Here is a 22367-nt window from a genome sequence, read left to right on the forward strand (position 1 = left end):
TGCTGTGAGGTGACGGTGCTAACCATTGCACCATCGTGTGGATATTTGATCTCATTGTAAAGGGAATTAGAGGAGGAAGGGACCTAACCACACCATTTGATATGCAATACCACAATCTTAATTTACTTACTAAGGCTACGTTTACATTATGTCGAATCAGCGGATCATCAGATTAACGTTCTTAAAACGATTCGCGTTTACACTAAAACCGTTAGCCGTGCACACAGCAACACCAATACACGGATACGCTCGGCTCCGCAGGCATCCTGCGCTCCAAATCACTCTGCCCTGAACAGCGAGTGCCCTCTGGAGGGTGCGCACTCCGGCCCTGCGCAGCTCACACAGCGCGCGAGTGAAGTGCACAAGCCACGATTCGGGACTGAGCCGCTGTGTGTGTGATCCCAGCGCGTATCACTTACTACTTGCAAGTGGAAGGATGGCAAGCCTAAAGACAATCATAACTACACAATGGGCAGTATTTGCATCAGTATTTGCAGTATTTTCATACTTTTATACTCTTTAATGAAAGGTGATACAAGGCGGAAGTCCGCGCCGTTTTTCAGCAGTCGCGTCACATGACCAACGCCAGCGAATCAGGAAGGTGGATGTCACAGTGACGTTGTCCAATGAGACGCCAGCTAGAGCTCAGCACAGCGTATTCGCGTATCTCAATGTTTACACAGCACCGGACCAGATACGATCTAGATTGAATACGTGGACGCTGGCGGATTCCCGTTTCCCGGCTTTTCCAGGTGGTTTAATGTAAACAGACAGTGCATCCGCGAAGAAAACGAGACAGATACGGTCTAATGTAAACGTAGCCTAAGTGGTGGAGGCATTAGGTTTTTGAGTTGTTCATGCGTCCCACTGTCAGACATTATCTTTAATGCAATATCTCATGAATGAATGATTGAAAGTTTATAGAATTTATAGTCCCAGTCAAAAGTTTGAACATCTTTTAATTCAGTGTTTTTAATGCATTTTTATTAATTAAGTCACTTTATGTCCTAAAGTAATGATGGATGTCGTTTCTCTTTATTTAGCTGAGTGGTTCTTGACATAATATGGATTACTACAGTTGTAGAATAGGGCTATTTACTGTATTTTTATTATTTACTATTTATTGTTTGATCTCAAATGCATTAAAGAAGGCAAGAAACTCGTCTGCTAATTAACTTTTGATGAGACACACCTGTTAATTGAAAAGCATTCCAGGTGACTCCCTCATGAAGCTGGTGAAGATAATGCCAATAGTGTACACAGCGTCATCAAGGTGGTGGCTATTTTGAAGAATCTAAAATATCAAACATATTTTGTTTTTTAAACACTTTTTTCTTTACTACATGATTCCATATATGTTCCATATGTTATTTTATAGTTTTAATGTCTTCAGTATTGTTCTACAATATTGAAAATAGTCAAAATACATATGAAAAACATATGAATGAGTATGGGTGTGGGCAGCACGGTGGTGTAGTGGTTAACACTGTCGCCTTGTAGTAAGAAAGTTTTAGGTTCAAGCCCAAGCAACTTAAAACTGAGAAAATCCCACAGGTGTGCTCCTATTCCAAGTCACCTTACATCGTCATGGCACATGACAAAGAAGCCAGCGCCTCTCCAGGACCTCAGTGGTATGTTGGGATTTGGCCATGATTGAGGTTGATTAGATCCAGGCTTGTTTACCCTGAATTAAAATTCAAATTTTTGAATTCATAGGCACGGTGGTATAGTGGTTAGCGCTGTCGCCTCAAGTTCTGGATTCGAGCCCAATGGCCGGCGAGGGCCTTTCTGTGTGGAGTTTGCATGTTCTCTCCGTGTCCGTGTGGGTTTCCTCCAGGTGCTCCGGTTTCCCCCACAGTCCAAAGACATGCAGATTAGGTTAATTGGTGGCTCAGAATTGACCATGAGTGTGAATGGTTGTTTGTCTCTGTGTGTCAGCCCTGCGATGATCTGGTGACTTATCGATGGTGTACCCCGCCTCTCGCCCATAGTCAGCTGGGTAGGCTCCAGCTTCCTCGTGACCCTGCACAGGATAAGCGGTTATGAATAATGGATGGATGGGTATATAAACTTTGGTACTGTATATGAAAACATCAGTGTAACCAGGGGGCAGCACGGTGGTGTAGTGGTTAGCGCTGTCACCTCACAGCAAGAAGGTCCAGGTTCGAGTCCCGTGGCCGACAAGGGCCTTTCTGTGCGGAGTTTGCATGTTCTCCCCGTGTCTGCGTAGGTTTCCTCTGGGTACTCCGGTTTCCCCCACAGTCCAAAGACATGCAGGTTAGGCTAACTGGTGACTCTAAATTGACCGTAGATGTGAGTGTGAATGGTTGTCTGTGTCTATGTGTTAGCCCTGTGATGACCTGGCGACTTGTCCAGGGTGTACCCCGCCTTTCGCCCGTAGTCAGGTGGGATAGGCTCCAGCTTGCCTGCGACCCTGTAGAACAGGATAAAGCAGCTACAGATAATGAGATGAGTGTAACCAGCAGACAAACTGATTATATTTTTGAATTCATTCAAAAAGGATAAAAAAATAGTTTTTCTTCCTTTGGTTTGAAGTATCTTTTTAAGGGTATTTGAGGCAGTAGCAAGAATGAACAACACTTGTTGATTGGTGGCTTAGGCATTGTACTTGTTTGATCATGAAAATAGGGCTCAGTGTATTATTTTATGGGCTAATTCATATTGATTTTTTTCTTTTCAATGTTTTAGCATTTTATCAATAGCAGTTTCAGCCTGAAGCAGGGTTTTATGATGGTGTATCTTAGCAATGCATTGTATTTCTTGCATGTTTGGGATCTGAAACTCTGACTGTAATAGTCAGACAGACCCTGTGGTCTTACTACTGTGTGATTACTTAGGCACAAAGATCTATTAAGCATTATACTTGTGTGCAGTGCTGAGTTTTTCTGATACTCAGAGGTATGTCATTGAATATTGTGTATCATCTATACACAGTTCATTCCTACCCACAAACCCTTAAAAGATATACGCAGAACTTTTATTTTTAAATAAATTTCTGAGTGGATAGTATCTCCAGCCTTGATTCTTGTATGTTGCATAAATGGGAATAAAAAATATCTATATGTTTTTAAGGGTTAAAATCGACTGCAAAGTTGGCATTCGAGCTGCCCTGCTGAGCAGCCAGCCCTGAGTGCGTGACATCACAGCGGTAACCGGTTTTAAGGCCGAGGCCTTTTACAGCTATAGACCAAAGTCATATAAATAAAAATTGATGGTGAAAGTAAGAAATACCATTACCGACTTACTCAACTAAGACTGATTTGACTTCACTGATTGTGGGTTGACTCTCATTAAAACAGGATAGGTGTTATAACTTATGCAACATACATGCACATGCATGCATTTTTACTGATAAAACATAAAAAGCTAATTAAATAATCAGATGAACTGAGACAATCACATTCTGGAGCAAATTAAGTAATCTTATACCAGGAACTTAAATACACAATACAAGTTACATGTATTAATCTAAATGCAGGTAAACAAATGAAAATCGCAGCTTACCCGTCTGTGTTTTCGCTTCTTGAAGGCCGATCTTGTGGCCGATTGTTTTGAAACAATCTGAATTTCAGTTGTTCATTCAGTTCTCCATTCATTTGCTTCTTCCACATAAGAGCGAGATATTGCTGCTGAGGCAAGCATATCCAGCAGAGAAATCAGACGGCTGGTCCACTCATTCTCCATTTTCTCCATACTGAGTACTCCGCCATTACTGCTCGGCTCAGGCAATTACTAAAACGGGACATCACCGGTTTTAGCAACAACCATGGAGAGGTCACTGCCGAGCGATAATATGTCCTGTTCCATCCCGGGTTTTAGCTCATACTCTGGGAGAACTGGTGCAACTGAACTTACTTTCCTTTTTAAAAAAAATAAAATAAATACTTTACTTTTCTTGTAGTTTTCTTTTCTTTTAATTGTTGGTACTGCACCCTCTTTCAGTACACGCTTATAGCCAACGCTCCTCAACAGATCAGAGATCTCGTATGAGTCTTCATTAAAATGTGCAGAGCAGAGGAGAGACCACTTCGTAGGCACCCAATGTGCCCGTGAACTTCTCGCAAAACGCGTCCAAATCTTTGCAGTTTGAACATTCTTGGGCCATGAATGCAACGTAAATCCACCTTCTGTTGTGTTGCTGCACCCACCAGCAACACATCTACATGGCATGCCGATAAATTAGCTCAAAATGGAGGATCGGCGTTGCAGTCAGCTCTGTGTTTTAGTATAGCGGAAATGTCGATGAGACCAATAGACTTCCTGCTGTGACGTCATGGATGTCAAGGTCATTCACTCAGACTGCTACCTACAACCCCGATTCCAAAAAAGTTGGGACAAAGTACAAATTGTAAATAAAAACAGAGTGCAATGATGTGGAAGTTTCAAAATTCCATATTTTATTCAGAATAGAACATAGATGACATATCAAATGTTTAAACTGAGAAAATGTATCATTTAAAGAGAAAAATTAGGTGATTTTAAATTTCATGACAACAACACATCTCAAAGTTGGGACAAGGCCATGTTTACCACTGTGAGACATCCCCTTTTCTCTTTACAACAGTCTGTAAATGTCTGGGGACTGAGGAGACAAGTTGCTCAAGTTTAGGGATAGGAATGTTAACCCATTCTTGTCTAATGTAGGATTCCAGTTGCTCAACTGTCTTAGGTCTTTTTTGTCATATCTTCCGTTTTATGGTGCGCCAAATGTTTTCTATGGGTGAAAGATCTGGACTGCAGGCTGGCCAGTTCAGTACCCGGACCCTTCTTCTACGCAGCCATGATGCTGTAATTGATGCAGTATGTGGTTTGGCATTGTCATGTTGGAAAATGCAAGGTCTTCCCTGAAAGAGACGTCATCTGGAAGGGAACATATGTTGCTCTAGAACCTGGATATACCTTTCAGCATTGATGGTGTCTTTCCAGATGTGTAAGCTGCCCATGCCACGTGCACTAATGCAACCCCATACCATCAGAGATGCAGGCTTCTGAACTGAGCGCTGATAACAACTCGGGTCGTCCTTCTCCTCTTTAGTCCGAATGACACGGCGTCCCTGATTTCCATAAAGAACTTCAAATTTTGATTCGTCTGACCACAGAACAGTTTTCCACTTTGCCACAGTCCATTTTAAATGAGCCTTGGCCCAGAGAAGACGTCTGCGCTTCTGGATCATGTTTAGATACGGTTTCTTCTTTGAACTATAGAGTTTTAGCTGGCAACGGCGGATGGCACGGTGAATTGTGTTCACAGATAATGTTCTCTGGAAATATTCCTGAGCCCATTTTGTGATTTCCAATACAGAAGCATGCCTGTATGTGATGCAGTGCCGTCTAAGGGCCCGAAGATCACGGGCACCCAGTATGGTTTTCTGGCCTTGACCCTTACGCACAGAGATTCTTCCAGATTCTCTGAATCTTTTGATGATATTATGCACTGTAGATGATGATATGTTCAAACTCTTTGCAATTTTACACTGTCGAACTCCTTTCTGATATTGCTCCACTATTTGTCATTCTTGAGGTCTCAAGGCATTTATAAACAAAAAGTGAGGCCATGGTTCTGCGTATATGCTTTAAAGCCTGCAGGTTCTTTAAGTGTCCCAGGGTTCAATTATGTTCATCAAACAACATAGATTTGGTGAAATGAGATGATATGACGCTGCCAAAAATATGCCTATTCTTTGGTGAAATAAAATATCTTATCAATTGCATAAAAGTTTGATATAAAACGTTTGACTTGCAAACGCATATCCCCCCCCCCCCCCCCCCCCCCCCCCCCCCCGCTCCTTTGTCTGTGCAGGTATGAGGATACTGGTGACTCTGCTCCTAGATACTCTGCCTATGTTAGGCAATGTCCTCCTGCTGTGCTTTTTTGTGTTCTTTATATTCGGCATTGTTGGGGTGCAGCTCTGGGCTGGTCTTCTGAGGAACAGGTGTTTCCTGGACAACAATGCAAAGGAGTAAGTGCATTTATCTTTTGTTCTCCCCTCGATTTCCTTCCTGCTTTGTCCCTGTCTCTCCAGGAGTGTGTCAGGAGTTTCAGATGTGATCCAAAGCGACAGTCAGCTCTTGCCATCAGCAATGACATTTCAAGTGTTTACAGTCCTGTAAACTGCACATCACATCCTGGTGTAAAATCAGTGCAGAGCAACCGCCCTTGAGCAATGAAGATGCATATACCACTAATATATACAAACACAAATGTACTTCAAGCCTGAGCAGGTTTTGATGTAATGGAACAAATTAGCACTCTCTGCAGGTTTTGTCAGCTCTGTTTATCCCTAAAAACTTGTCTCCATTTTTATCAAGGTCTAGTGAAAGACGATTGAAGAACTACTATGTTAAGGCATCGCATTGTGGCTTTTATTCACTGATTGTTACTCAGCTCCTTTTTTCCCTGTCTATAGACCCCTTTCACATGACGTCACCGCGCTGCAAGATTTTGTTAGGCGCCATATTGGAAGACCAAGTACATACACTCACAATATAAAACAAAGTACGAGCGAGAGTAAAGTGACACGATGGCTGATAATTCTGGTTATGTGAGTACATTACCAGCTGCAGAAAGGGCACGGCATGTGGAGAAACTGGCTGTGATTGATGGGTTTGACCCATATGATAAGACTCGCGGCAAGGGAGAATGGAAACATAAGGAGGACCGGACACCAATTCTGCCATCTGTTTGCTACCCAGACATTGTAAACTATTTGTTGTTTACACCCAGTGCCTACACTCAGTGTTTGAACTATGCCGATATTTTCGGGGGTTCCCTTTTTTTCCCTTGGGGGGGGGGCTTGCGCTTGTCTCGGAGCGCAGATCTCCAAACACATGAGAAGCCTTGCGCTTGTCTCGGAGCGCGGATCTCCAAACACATGAGAAGCCTATCTTACGCACATATCATGCGGACTCCACACATGCATCACGTCTGAAGTCATAACTCATCAGGGGAAATCGTGTCTGCATTGGCATGTTCAAAAAACAACCTCGCGTCAACAATGATACCACACGCAAGAAAAAAAAAACAGTCAGGCTACTCAACAACCAACCTGGCAGCAGCGAGCAAGCCCCAAACCATCCTAAATTATTATTATTATTAAATTGTAGAAGTCTGGGAGGCTTGCTCCTCATACAGTTATCAACTTGGGGCCAATTTAGCATGTTTTAAATCTGAATTTCTTGTGTTTGCTTACCTCAAAGTGTCCGCAGATCATGCACAGACTTATCCATTATATCCACAGTTTTTTGCCAAGTCTCACACAGGTTTCTTTCAAGTCTACTGTTGGGCCAATAAATCATAAATAAAACAGCTCAGATTTGTTTGTTTAAGTCGTTTGCCACTCCACTTTATTCTCGTGGGTTCACATACCGCTGCCGTTATTTCCCCCTAATCATGAGTTTGTTGGTCTTCCAAAATGGCGCAGGGTCTGTTTACTTCCGGTTTCGGGTGACGTCAGTGAAAGGGGTCTATAGCTAGCTATTGTAATATGGCCTATTCACCTATGGTTGCTCTTTGGACTCGTTATTCAAATGGAAATGCATTCTGCAATTTCGTCATGCAATTTGAAAATGAATTTTGCACTTGGCAATTCAATATGCAAAATGGCAAAGCGTTCCTCAATTCAGTTTGAAATATTTTGATTAAAAATTAAAATGAAAGTTCAGTGATTTATGAAATTTGGTGATATATTTTTATCTGTTAACTCTGTAAAGCACTTTGGTCAACTGTAGGTTGTTTTAAAAATGTCCTATATACAGTGGTGCTTGAAAGTTTGTGAACCCTTTAGAATTTTATATATTTCTGCATAAATATGACCTAAAACATCATCAGATTTTCACACAAGTCCTAAAAGTAGATAAAGAGAACCCAGTTAAACAAATGAGACAAAAATATTATCCTTGGTCATTTATTTATTGAGGAAAATGATCCAATATTACATATCTGTGAGTGGCAAAAGTATGTGAACCTTTAGGATTAGCAGTTAATTTGAAGGTGAAATTAGAGTCAGGTGTTTTCAATCAATGGGATGACAATCAGGTGTGAGTGGGCACCCTGTTTTATTTAAAGAACAGGGATCTATCAAAGTCTGATCTTCACAACACATGTTTGTGGAAGTGTATCATGGCACGAACAAAGGAGATTTCTGAGGACCTCAGTAAAAGCGTTGTTGATGCTCATCAGGCTGGAAAAGGTTACAAAACCATCTCTAAAGAGTTTGGACTTCACCAATCCACAGTCAGACAGATTGTGTACAAATGGAGGAAATTCAAGACCATTGTTACCCTCCCCAGGAGTGGTCGACCAACAAAGATCACTCCAAGAGCAAGGCGTGTAATAGTCGGTGAGGTCACAAAGGACCCCAGGGTAACTTCTAAGCAACCGATGGTCTCTCTCACATTGGTTAATATTAATGTTCATGAGGTCACCATCAGGAGAACACTGAACAACAATGGTGTGCAAGGCAAGTTTGGAAGGAGAAAGCCACTGCTGTCCAAAAAGAATATTACTGCTCGTCTGCAGTTTGATAAAGATCACTTGGACAAGCCAGAAGGCTATTGGAAAAATGTTTTGTGGACGGATGAGACCAAAATAGAACTTTTTGGTTTAAATGAGAAGCATCATGTTTGGAGAAAGGAAAACACTGCATTCCAGCAAAATAACCTTATCCTATCTGTGAAACATGGTGGTGGTAGTATCATGGTTTGGGCCTGTTTTGCTGCATCTGGGCAGGACGGCTTGCCATCATTGATGGAACAATGAATTCTGAATTATACCAGCGAATTCTAAAGGAAAATGTCAGGACATCTGTCCATGAACTGAATCTCAAGAGAAGGTGGGCCATGCAGCAAGACAACGACCCCAAGCACACAAGTCGTTCTACCAAAGAATGGTTAAAGAAGAATAAAGTTAATGTTTTGGAATGGCCAAGTCAAAGTCCTGACCTTAATCCAATGGAAATGTTGTGGAAGGACCTGAAGCGAGCAGTTCATGTGAGGAAACCCACCAACATCCCAGAGTTGAAGCTGTTCTGTATGGAGGAATGGGCTAAAATTCCTCCAAGCCGGTGTGCAGGACTGATCAACAGTTACCGGAAATGTTTAGTTGCAGTTATTGCTGCACAAGGGGGTCACACCAGATACTGAAAGCAAAGGTTCACATACTTTTGCCACTCACAGATATGTAATATTGGATCATTTTCCTCAATAAATAAATGACCAAATATAATATTTTAGTCTTATTTGTTTAACTGGGTTCTCTTTATCTACTTTTAGGACTTGTGTGAAAATCTGATGATGTTTTAGGTCATATTTATGCAGAAATATAGAAAATTCTATAGGGTTCACAAACTTTCAAGCACCACTGTAAATAAAGTGACTTGAAAAATTGCATGTTGCATTGTATGTCGCCATGATATTTTGGTGTCAAAATTCAACTGAGAATACAATCTGTCAATGCTCTCATCAAGGCATGGCTTCATTTAAGATTACATTACACTAATGGCATTTAGCAGATGCTCTTATCCAGAGCGACATGCAACATACCGAGAACAGCCTGGGGAGCAGTTGGGGATTAGAATAGATGCCTTGCTCAAGGGCACTTTAGCCATTCCTGCTGGTCCAGGGACTCCAACCAGTAACTTTTTGGTACCAAAGCTGATTCTCTAACCATTAGGCCATGGCTTCCACACCAAACAAAGATGACCAAAAAAGTCCAAAAAATCCTTCCATAATTTACATCTGTCCATTCTTGTTTGCCCATTTGGGTCTTTCTTATTTATGTAATGAGTGACTAAGTAAATTCACTTTATTATTCTCTCCATAGATTGTATAATCTGTCCTTCATGAGTCCATATTACATGCATGAGGATGGGGAGGAGAGCCCATTTATCTGCTCCATGATAAATAATGGCATGCTCAAGTGCACTGACGTGCCCCATTACAAAGAGGGTGAGATGGAGTGCAATCTAAATGTATCCCTTGGACAGACCTTCAGTAGCCCTGATGCCAGGAACGGCTGCGTGAATTGGAACCAGTACTACAGTGTTTGTCAGCCCGGGGATCACAACCCTCACAAAGGGGCTGTGAACTTTGACAATATTGGATATGCATGGATTGCTATTTTCCAGGTAAGTGTATACCGAATACTGCAAAGTTCAATGGCAGCAATTATTTTTTTGTAATAACAGGTTTTTCCGAATATATAATACTGTGCAAAAGTCTTAGGCACGTATCTTTTTTTCATACAAACTTTGTTATAGTGTTCTATTTGATGACTTCTACATTATCGAATCAGTACAAAAACATTTTAGAGTTCCAAACATTTGTTTTCCAGCACAAAATTAAATCTCATCTCATCTCATCTCATTATCTCTAGCCGCTTTATCCTTCTACAGGGTCGCAGGCAAGCTGGAGCCTATCCCAGCTGACTACGGGCGAAAGGCGGGGTACACCCTGGACAAGTCGCCAGGTCATCACAGAGCTGACACATAGACACAGACAACCATTCACACTCACATTCACACCTACGGTCAATTTAGAGTCACCAGTTAACCTAACCTGCATGTCTTTGGACTGTGGGGGAAACCGGAGCACCCGGAGGAAACCCACGCGGACACGGGGAGAACATGCAAACTCCACACAGAAAGGCCCTCGCCAGCCACGGGGCTCGAACCCGGACCTTCTTGCTGTGAGGCGACAGCGCTAACCACTACACCACCGTGCCGCCACAAAATTAAATGTTACAGGAAAAAAGTTTGTATCTGAGCAGCTTATTACATAAGAGAGCACTTTTCAGATTAAAAAAGAAAGCATAATGAAGGCTACTGGGTTTTGGTGCAAAATTAAGAAGCAAGTGTGACAAAGTGTCCAGAAGAACTGTGGCTGGTTCTGCAAGATGCTCAGTAAAACCTACAGCTCATTTCCTTATAAAACTGCACTCATTGTACCTGAGACTACTTTTTTTTTTTAAAGCAAAGGGTCGTCTCACGCCAAATATTGACTTTGTTTCATTTATTATGGCTTACTGCTGTTTATAGGTTTTTTTTATGTTGAAACATTTCATTTCATTATTTTTAAGCCATTTTTGGTGTACAGCATTTCTTTACAAGTGCCTAAGACTTTTGCACAGTACTGTATATGTTTAAATGCTTTTTACTGGCTAAATAATGCTGTTCCTTCAGAAAAACAGAGTCATATTAGACAGACCCCTGCTGCACCAAAAAATTAAACACCTTCTGAGCAAATGTGATGATTTAGTCATCATTATTCGGCTCCATCACACAGCTCTACAATGATTACCCTTCTTTTTTGATCACTAAGATTTTGAACATTGTTGGCCATCTGTGTCTGTGAAATTGAAATGCTTCCCAGAATGTCATAAAAAGGCAGTGCATCTACTTGTATATTAATTCATCATCGTTTCACTATGGCCTCCTGCCCCTCAACGCACGTCTCAAACAGTGTATCAAACAGTCATTAATCTCAAACAAGCTTGAATATGCATAGCCAAGCTCTTGGACGGGGTGTGAACCAGGCGCGACAATCACATAGTGCTCTCTGTTCTCTGTTAATGAGTGTCTTACACCTGCAGGTCATTCTCATTAGTTTGGTTTTGTGGGTCAGGCACTTGCCCACTTCACTGACTGGGTAACCAATAAAACATGGCATTCTATAATAGATCAGGAGAGACTGCCACTGTGTAAACATGGCAACATGACCAGACCTTTAGTCACGCATTGGACCTCCATTAGCCAAAGGTGAGGAGAGGACAAGCAACAGACAGCTAACAAGCTGAGAAGTGTCCCATAGCTAATCACGCATATACTGTAGTGCAGAGATCTGGCTCTGCATAACACAATGTAATCTTGTCCAGACTATTACAAACAGCTGACTGTCTTTTAACTTAACTTGATTCATATCTCTTCTGTACACTTAAAAAGCATTCAGTCCCTGGAAAGTGGTCTATTATAACTGCATTATTAGCACACTGTATTAAATGACATAAATGGAGAACACCCAGGAGTGCTGTCCCACATAATTTAGATGCAAAGTGCCACGGTGCACAAAACTGTAGTATTCACTGTGAAACATAGTGCCAAACATCTCAGCTCAGGTGTCCTTTAGATCATATTCTCATCTGGAAAGAATTTTAAAACACAGAAATTGTTTAAACTTTTCTAGCGTGAAGAATTTGTTATAAAGGTTAAGCAAGCTACACAAAGTTTCCAGAAATTTGTCAAACAATAGTCTTTCATAAGCTGAATAATAAAGTGCTTCTGAGACTGCAGGAGGTGAAAAAGGTACATATTTGAAACAATTGACTTTGTTATTATGATGTTTTTGTTTTCCCATCAATCCCATATGGGCTTGCCTACTGAAGTTAGACACTGACTGTTTTTTGTTTCTTTTCTTCACAGGTTATCACTTTGGAGGGATGGGTAGACATCATGTATTATGTTATGGATGCCCATTCCTTTTACAATTTTATATATTTTATATTGCTTATTATAGTAAGTATATTTTTTCTCGATGACCTGCTTTGTGTACAGTCTATTTTAAGGTAAAGAAAGCTAATATGTTGTGTATTCCACAGGTGGGGTCTTTCTTCATGATCAATTTGTGCCTGGTTGTGATCGCAACCCAGTTCTCGGAAACTAAGCAGCGAGAGAACCAACTGATGCAGGAGCAGCGTGCGCGCTACATGTCCAATGACAGCACACTGGCCAGCTACTCGGAGCCTGGCAGCTGTTACGAGGAGATGCTCAGGTACATCAGCCACCTGTACCGCAAGGTGAAGCGCCGCGCACACCGGATCTACCATGGCTGGCAGAGCAAGCGCAGGAAGAAGGTCAACCCCAACAGCGGCGGCTTGCCAGGGGGTGAAGGGGCCAACGGGCACGGCAGGCAGAAGAGTGGTGGGCATTGGGCACGTTCTGTCCATAATCTTGTCCAGCACCACCAACACCACCACTGTCACCTTAGCAACGGCAGCCCAAGCCCTCAGGCCATAGCAGAGAGTACCGATGTTCTGGAGATGAGGTTTATCACGTCAGGAGTACAGCTGGCAGTGCCCTCACAGTCACCTGCTGGGTTGGATTTTTCACCAGGACACCAGTCAGTACATAGCATCTTTCAAGGTGACTTTCATGAGGCCCAGCAGATTTGCACAGGCAACACAGCTGGTGTGAATCCTCTGGGGAGACTTAATGGGGGTATGAACTATCCTACCATTTTGCCATCCTTCATCTGCAGCTATACAGGCAGCACTGTCACAGCTAAAGGTAGAATCGAGGCCAACAATAGCACAGCAGATATGGTGGATCCGTTTGAGAAACTACAGCATCTCACAGGAGAGCACAGTAAGAGCTTTTTTTTTGCTCACTCCACAGCATCCTGCATCATGTTACACTGCCCCCGCATGAGCATGCAGCTCATAGTCACAGAGTCTGTCAGGCGGCATTTTAAAGCTGTGACAGAAAACCCATGCCTCAAATGTTAATCATTATCGAAAGTGAGGCATCAATAACTGTAGATAGCAGGGCTTATAAATGAATAATACTTAAGTCCAGGTATCACATCCCAAAAGATTTTAGCTTTTTTTTTCCCCGAAATTTTACTTAATGCTACTTAGCTTGATGAAAATGTACATCTGTAGCATATATTTTTTATTATTCTATCCACATTCACTGGATATGAGCAGTTGCGCACTCTAAATGGATACTCTACTACTAGGATATCAGCTCATATACCATGAGTATAGAAAAACAAAATGGCAGAGCGTGTTGCTGAACCAACCAAGGACGAAATAAAAACTCTACTCGAAAACAAAACCCCCCAAAATACAATAAAGCAACAAAATATGGAATGAAAGTATTTGATGATAAGAATGTATCTTTTTTTATTTTTCAAAAATTATTGTTATAGAATTTTTCACAAATAGCTCCTGTCATTTTGCCGGTTTGTTTACATTCTGAGCAGAAATTATTTTGTTGAACATTTTGTATAAAGTTTTTATTCATCAGATTTACAAAAATTAAAAATGCTCTGTTTCTCAAAATCCAGTGAATGTGCATAGAATAAAACTGGGGGCTACGTGCCTCGTTGGCTATCAGCTCATGTACGACTCGATTTCGTGGAATAACTATTAAGAATAACAAAATTTAAATAATGATGAATATATACAAATTAGCCAAATGACAATTAAATATACACTGATATGCATTCATTTTTCAAATGTATTTTTTCAACTTTTACTTTAACACTTTCAGAAATTTTCAGACAATAGGTTGTGATACTTTTGCATACATAAAGAAACATTGTATTTCAAAGTCTGATTTTAAGACATTTAAACCAATCTGGAAATAATATAGATGTTCTTCAGCTGAGCAAGCTGAGAAAAATGGCTTGGTACCTGGAAAACAGGTTATTTTTAAGAAAATGGCTGACAAATATAACTTCAGAAACCAACAAAATCCCAGGGGATTTCACTTACTTTTTCAGCATAAGTCATCAAGTGTAAGCAAATATCTGTACAAGTACAGTATATCCATTTTATGGCCAAAAGTTTTATATGTGGCTTTTGAACATCCCATTTAAGATTTGGTACCTCTTTGCTGTTATAATAACCTCCACTCTTCTGTGAAGGCTTTCCACTAGATTTTGGGGCGTGGTTGTGGGGATTTGTGTTCATTCAACCACAAAAGCATTTGTGAGATCAGGCACTGATGTTGGCGGCACGGTGGTGTAGTGGTTAGCGCTGTCGCCTCATAGCAAGAAGGTCCGGGTTCGAGCCCCGTGGCCGGTGAGGGCCTTTCTGTGCAGAGTTTGCATGTTCTCCCCGTGTCTGCATGGGTTTCCTCCGGGTGCTCCGGTTTCCCCCACAGTCCAAAGACATGCAGGTTAGGTTAACTGGTGACTCTAAATTGACCATAGGTGTGAGTGTGAATGGTTGTCTGTGTCTATGTGTCAGCCCTGTGATGATCTGGCGACTTGTCCAGGGTGTACCCCGCCTTTCGCCCGTAGTCAGCTGGGATAGGCTCCACCTTGCCTGCGACCCTGTAGAACAGGATAAAGCGGCTAGAGATAATGAGAGAATGAGATGAGGCACTGATGTTGGCTGAGGAGGTCTGGGGTGCAGTTAGTATTCCAGGTCATCCCAAAGGATGAACAGTCAGTGGGGTTGAGGTCAGGGCTCTGTGCAGGACATTCGAGTTCTTCCACTCCAACTTTAGCAAACCATGTCTTCATGGAGCACTTCGTGCACAGGGGCATTATCATGCAAGAACAGCTTTGCTTTATTCACTTGCACTACGTTCACACTGCAGGCTGAAGTGACTCAAATCCAATTTTTTTCGCCCATATGTGACCTGTATCTGATCTTTTATTGACAATATGAACGACACAGATCCGATTTTTTCAAATCCGACCCAGGCCGTTTGGATATGTGGTCCTAATTCCAATTCCTATCCGATCTTTTCATATGCGACTTCAGTCTGAACCACCAGGTCGCATTCATCCGACTTACACGTCATCAACAAGCCACAAACGTCACTATTCTGCGCTGAAGTAGGTGGCGGGTCTCTCAAAAAAAGTTACAACAACCTGGCGCATGACATCAATGCGACTCCGCACCCACACGTTCCTTTGAACGGAGGTTGCAGTCACTACCCCGCAGAACGCCTGAGCCAAAACCCTTGCCCTCTTCCTTCTCAACCTCCTCCTTAACATCAGGCTATTGTGCATGTTCTGGCTCCGTCGCAACACAACTGCATCATCGCCAGGTACTCCATGCTGGCTACTGTCATACACAGGAAACTTTAGGTTACTTCCGTAAACACTGGCCATGCTCACTGCGTGTGACGTCGTTGCATCCTGCAATGCGCATGCGGAACACTTTTAGGTCGCTTTTCGTTCATACTGAGGATCACATACAAGTCGCATATATTTGTTAATGTGAACGACCTCACAAAAAAATTGGATTTCACAAAAAAATCGGAATTGAGCATTAAGCCTTGCAGTGTGAACATAGTGTTAGTTGCCATGAAGGGAAATTGTAATGTTACAGCATGCAAAAACATTCTATACAATGGTGTACTTCAACCGTTGCGGGCAACAGTTTGGGGAAGAACCACATATGGATGTGATGATCAGGTGTCCACAAACTTTTGGTTGAAGAGTGTACATATATGGTGAGATTTACAAATGCCTGTTTAAGTTCCTGAGAAATGGAAACTCCAACAAAAATTGGTGTAGTTCATTGAGTTGGGATAAAAGTACAAAGTTAAAGTGCAATATAGAGTGCAGTAACTGGCATTGTCTTTTAAATATTATGAAATTATGGACATTTTAAATGGAAAGGATCCTGAAGCCTGCAAATTAACAACTGTAAGCAAAATCACCATTTTTGCCTGGCCTTAAAGCTAAATGGCCTTTCAATTTCATAAAATCGGTGAAATTTACTTCCCTTTGAAATTTGGTCATTGTGATGTATGTTTATTTCTGTAATATCTCTCAAAAAAACCAGGCCATTCTGTGGCTGGGAAGTTATTTAATTTGAGGGGATTCCTGAGCAAATAATGTGCATGAAATTGCTCTCTTCATGCAGTCAAGCAGACAGAGGAAGTCCGTTTGCGCATGTGCAGGTTTACCTTCTTTTTCTTCTTCTTTTGGGTCTTACGGCAGCTGGCATCCAGTGTTGCATTAATGCCATCTACAGGCTTACCTTGACCGTGCACTGACAGTTCCATCATTCTGTCACTAAATGAACAGCTGATCACACCGAGGTGCTCGCTGACCGCTGATATTTATTAATTTAGTCCTGCATTTCCTTTCCTTCGCAACATAACATCTTTTCTTCTTGCTTTCTGTTACTGCAGTCGGTCTTTCACGTTTCATTCACACACTCACATCCTCCATTTTTCTCTCCTGTTTCAAATTTATATCCCACAATGCCTTGCGCAAACGGGGAAAGCCCACCACGTGATGCATGATGTAATATCTTGAATTGGGTCATGTTGAAGCAGGAGAAAATAGTAGAGAATTTAGGGCTACGTGGCCCTAAATTTATTAATTGGTTTATTTTTTTTAAATAATATAATTGGAAGTCTGTGATTTGAATTCAGTAGCTTCTGATCCATTAAACAAAAATAATTGGTTGTCAGGGAAAATTCTTTTTATGACCTACACTTGAAAAATCTGAAAGGCACCTTTAAAGGTGCCCTTCCACCAAAAACGTTTAATACTGGCTCTTTTTGAAATACCATAGTTCACTCCGAGTTGCATATGCATGCTGCATGTGAAAATGTAATTCTACTTCCATTCCCTGTATTAGCTTATGAAAGAAAATAGTCGGAAAAACGAACGGATCAGAAAAAGCCATACGAAGTTATGTCACTTCGGAAATTAGTATTCATGGCCTCGCCCACCTTGGCTTGCGACCGCCCACGGGAAGAAAGCGCGAGGAGAGAGAGACGTAATTCACCCCGAGGCGTGGCGCGGTGCTCCGCATCAGTTTCGTTTCAACGGCAGCTCCAGCCCAACTTTGCACGCTTGTAACTTGGGCAGGGGAGGCCCCAGCCTCCCCAGACTTGGCAACCAGCAGCTTCTGCCCTCTCCCGAACGAAAGAGTGCTCCCTGGGTGGGCTAGCTCCATGCCTCGGGACGTAATTCACCTAACCCTAACCCTAGGTCCCAGCCTCCCCAGACTTGGCAGCCAGCAACCCCTGCCCTCTCCCGAATGAACCAGCGCTGCCAGGGCCCGTCAGCTCCCAGCCAGGGGACGTTATTCCCCCCACACCCCCCCAAGGCGAGCTCCGCTCCGTGCCTTGTGCCTTGATGAGAGCCGCTGCCGCAGGGAGTATTCAATTAAATAAATAAATAAATAAATAAATGAACGAATGAATGAATGAATGACTCCCTCCCAGTCACACACACATATGCGTGCGCACGCACACACACAAGCGTTCTGGTTGGGGAGAGAGCTCCCTTCCTCTGCTCTCCCTCTCCTCTTATAGGGCACGGTCACTGGGGAAGACACACAAACACACGTTAATTCCCGTCAGGTGCAGTGATTCTGCCACTTACCTTCTCTGACTCTGCCCTCCATTCACAGACCAACGCTCGGCCACGCCCCCACTGCCACATCTACATTGTTATTGGTCAAAACATCGATGTCGAGACTATAATAGCCAATCGAAACAGTTTTTACAAAGACACCGACATCCGCTTGTTCTGACCCACTGGAGGTACTGTCACAGTGCTGTTAGCCAATCAGAGGTAACATGTTTACTGATTGCTGTTAGCCAATCAGAGGTAACACGTTTACATGTCATGAATATTAATGAGTAAGAGCTGAAATCCTGTCATTCTCCCGCCACCCACTCCTCCACCAAACTAGAACAGCCTGAAACAGGAGAACCACAGCATTTTTTTCACCAAAACCAACTCACAGGGCATTCATTCATACTAGAGACCACCGCACAATTCATGAAAAAACGATGCAAGGGGACCTTTAAAAGTGCATATCCTGGACCAATTTTGGTTTTTTTTTATATGAAAGTATGTCCCTTTACACACTCATCCAGAAGGGTAATTTTGCACAAGGCCATCTGTCTACAGCAGAAAAAAATAAAATAACAAAACGCGTCTGGAAAAATCGCAAGGGAGTCTGGAGCCAGATTCGTGACGTCACCTGCGGAACCGCCAGCAGGCTGTGAGAGCTTGCACGGTTTCAGTGCACACCCTGTGTAGACCAAGTTTAGCAGCTAGCGAGTTTGCATTGAAATATGGAATTGTTACCTGAGCGCAATGTTACTTCACCTTTGGATGAAGAATATAATGAGATGTCAGAATTGGGGCTTCATCTGTTTGGATTTGATGATGATTCAAGTAGTGAAGATGATGGAGACAACACCAGGGATGTAAATAATACAGTCGTTTTCTCATAAACAAACCAGCGCTGACGTAGGATTCAGAGGGAGGCGTCCCGTATGCGACGTCACGAAAATCAATGTTTCCCGGGAAATCCAAATGTCAAGTTTTTTCAGAGGTGGACGAATTCACCTCAAATGGCTTGATTTCAACTGAATTTTTCTGGTATTGAATAAGGTAAAAAAATTGCACAAAATGCAAAATGTGACAGATATTTGACCAAAGTTTAATATAAAATAGGAGAATTACATTGATCTTGCTCCTGAATTTACCCGTGATGTGCACTTGAAGCTCTAAGGATTTTTATTTTATTTATTTTTATTTATTTATTTTGAGGATAACCCCTTGAGATGTGGCATCTCATTTTCAAGGGGGTCCTAATGACAATACCAAAAAAGAAAAACAGGACTTGAATTTATGGGCCTGTTCATTCCTCATCAGGATAAAGCAATTCCAAGTTGCTTGCTCAACAATACACAATATTACCCTTTTAGAAATATTTAGATTGCTTTGACTTCGGATTATTCAACACATTTGTTTCTGTGATAAAGTTACATGAAATTCCTTACAAAGAATTTGTTTATTGAAACTGAAACAGGATTTATTTCAGTTCCAAAATAATTCCAAGCCTCACAACTCAGAAGTAAGTGTGTGTGTGTGTGTGTGTGTGTGTGTGTGTGTGTGTGTGTGTGTGTGTGTGTGTGTGTGTTTAAAAAGCTTTCTCTGAATGAAGAGAACTAATATTGATGGAAGTTTCCTGCCCGGTCCACAGTAATGTCTGTTTATGGCTTGACTCAGCTTTGCTTCCACCGAAAAGGTGCGTGCACTCTGATTGGTTTTCATATGAGGTCATTAGGGGCGGCACGGTGGTGTAGTGGTTAGTGCTGTCGCCTCACAGCAAGAAGGTCCTGGGTTCGAGCCCCGGGGCCGGCGAGGGCCTTTCTGCGTGGAGTTTGCATGTTCTCCCCGTGTCCACGTGGGTTTCCTCCGGGTGCTCCGGTTTCCCCCACAGTCCAAAGACATGCAGGTTAGGTCAACCGGTGACTCTAAATTGACCGTAGGTGTGAATGGTTGTCTGTGTCTATGTGTCAGCCCTGTGATGACCTGGCGACTTGTCCAGGGTGTACCCCGCCTTTCACCCGTAGTCAGCTGGGATAGGCTCCAGCTTGCCTGCGACCCTGTAGAAGGATAAAGCGGCTAGAGATAATGAGATGAGATGAGGTCATTAGACGAATCACTGTGCCAAAAACAAATCTGAAGATATGTTTTTTTTAATTCTTGCAAGAATCTGGCTCATATCTGGAGGATATATGGAGATTTTTTGAACAATACTGTGATCGGAGAGTACCCAATATAGATTTCATCATATATGGGTCATAGTTTAAAATATCCAGGCAAAGGCATCTCTGGATTTGGGGGTATTTTGCACAGTAAATGGCATTTAACGAAGGGAACAGGAACAGAACATCACAAGCAGGATTGTGTTCTCCATCACAGCTCATTTGTGTATGACTACCAATCTCCATGTCTGAACAGCACCTCATGTGTCTACCTGTTCCAACTTGTTTTACTGAATTAATTGGCCTAAAGTTGGTGGTGATCCAGAATCAAGTACATTTTTGGTACAAGTCCAAAGAGAGCTATTGGAGTCTGTAATTGAAAATGGATTGCACATATGTTGGTATCTGCTGGAACAGTACATAGAGTACACACGTGATGAAATAAGAAATAGGAGAAATGGTTCTAAACTGAATGTTCATCATCAGTAATATTACAAATGTTGCAATATTTGTAAACTGAAATAAAATATTAAATACCTTGCAAAAACCTTAGTGACAATGACCCCAGATATGTCTTACTGACATTTATGAGTCTTTTCTCTTTCCAGGCCACAGACGTTTGATGCTGCAGATGGCAGGCGTAGAGCCGTCTTCCCTGCTCTTTGAGGTTCTTGGGTGCCCATACTGTGCCCAGGCTCTGGAGAACATTGACCTAGACTTGGCTGACTCTGATTGCTCCCAGTCCGAAGGTGAGGTGGTGCATGAGTTTTCCCACAGAGCAAGGTTTAGACTCGGACACTTGCATCACCACAAGAGGCTTGAGGAGCGCAGCCGATTGATACAGTGCTGGGAGGACTTCAGAGACAGAATGAAACGCATAGTGGACAGCAAGTACTTTAACCGTGGGATTATGATCGCCATCCTGATCAACACATTGAGCATGGGAATAGAGTATCATGAGCAGGTGAGTGCCAGAATGGCTTCTTTCTTGCTGGTGGCCATCATCCTGGAATCCCTCATGAGGGATCCTGAGATGACTTTTGCAAACATTCGGCTCATCTGTTTCACATCTCAAGTTGTTAGTGTCAGACTTTGAGATAGCACTAACATTAGTAGCAAGTTTGAAAAAGAAAATGAAAAGAAGTTAAGGGAATTAAGATCTTCAGAAAGTCTTCTGAAGTGAATTGGAGCCATGCTATGTGTGTGTGTCTGGGTGTCTGGTTTCTATTAAGGGCTGAACAATGTGTTTCACAAAAGTACGGCATCTTATTGGTGTACACAGAGGGATTCGTTAGTTGTTTCATCTTCATTCATAAACACTGGAGAGGCTTTCACAGCCTTATTGGGCTAAAAGTGTGTGTGGTTATGTAACTGTGCGCAGTGCTGCACTGCCTCTTCATGCTGCACCTCCTCTCACTGTGCTTTGGCCTCGTTGCTGGAGAGTGGGGAGCTTTTTAACTGTGATGTTGACAGAAGGCTGTGATTTGAGATTCAACTGATCTGATCAAGCTCTCAAGGGAAGGGGTATTTGGATGTTGGACATCTCATAACCTATTTACAAAATGTGATTAGTTGCAGTGGTTATTGTGTGGAAAGCTTAGCACTAGAAATAAACACTGTTGGCAGTTTTCAGAGAAAGCATGAAGTAGACTCAGATTTCTTCCTCATATTTTAGTGATACTATATTGAGAAAAATATTCTTGAAGGGTTTTTTGTTTTTAATTGTCATTTGTTATGCATCTGATGAGTCACAATGTTTGGTATAAGTAGCAGAATTGCTGCTATACTGAGGAAAAGGTCTCGGGAGGAATAAACACTCCTCTACTGCATAATTTAAAAGGTTGGTCTGCAGTTGATGTGTACATAACCCCTTTTAACTTAACTGTCTTCAATGCTGATTAACCTAGACATATTATTTTTTAATGGGATTAGCAAATGTTTTGGTCAGTGTCAGAGACTGAGATTAAGAAGGATGTTATGCAGTGACTCACCACAGGCATCGTGACTGACGCCAAAACTTAATTCATGTGCATTAAACCAGCCCTGACTGCATTTGCTTTGGGATCTGTGCTTGGTAGTCAGATTTGCTGCACTGAACAGGAGTCATAAGCTAAATCTGGAACAAAATTTTTTTGGCACTTT

The 22367-nt window shown here is 42.2% G+C and overlaps 1 protein-coding gene across 1 annotated transcript in view; it reads left to right on the forward strand.

Moving 5' to 3' along the window:
* Nucleotides 1–22367, forward strand: part of cacna1ha (calcium channel, voltage-dependent, T type, alpha 1H subunit a) — a 120060-nt gene that overhangs the window by 18276 nt on the left and 79417 nt on the right. The window contains exons 4-8 of the mRNA XM_060943017.1: nt 5822–5981; nt 9842–10145; nt 12435–12527; nt 12611–13376; nt 20834–21189. Of these exons, the coding sequence (XP_060799000.1) occupies nt 5822–5981; nt 9842–10145; nt 12435–12527; nt 12611–13376; nt 20834–21189 (1679 nt within the window). The remainder of the gene's footprint in view (nt 1–5821; nt 5982–9841; nt 10146–12434; nt 12528–12610; nt 13377–20833; nt 21190–22367) is intronic.

Source organism: Neoarius graeffei, chromosome 16, assembly GCF_027579695.1.
Source record: "Neoarius graeffei isolate fNeoGra1 chromosome 16, fNeoGra1.pri, whole genome shotgun sequence".
Lineage (NCBI taxonomy): Eukaryota > Metazoa > Chordata > Actinopteri > Siluriformes > Ariidae > Neoarius > Neoarius graeffei.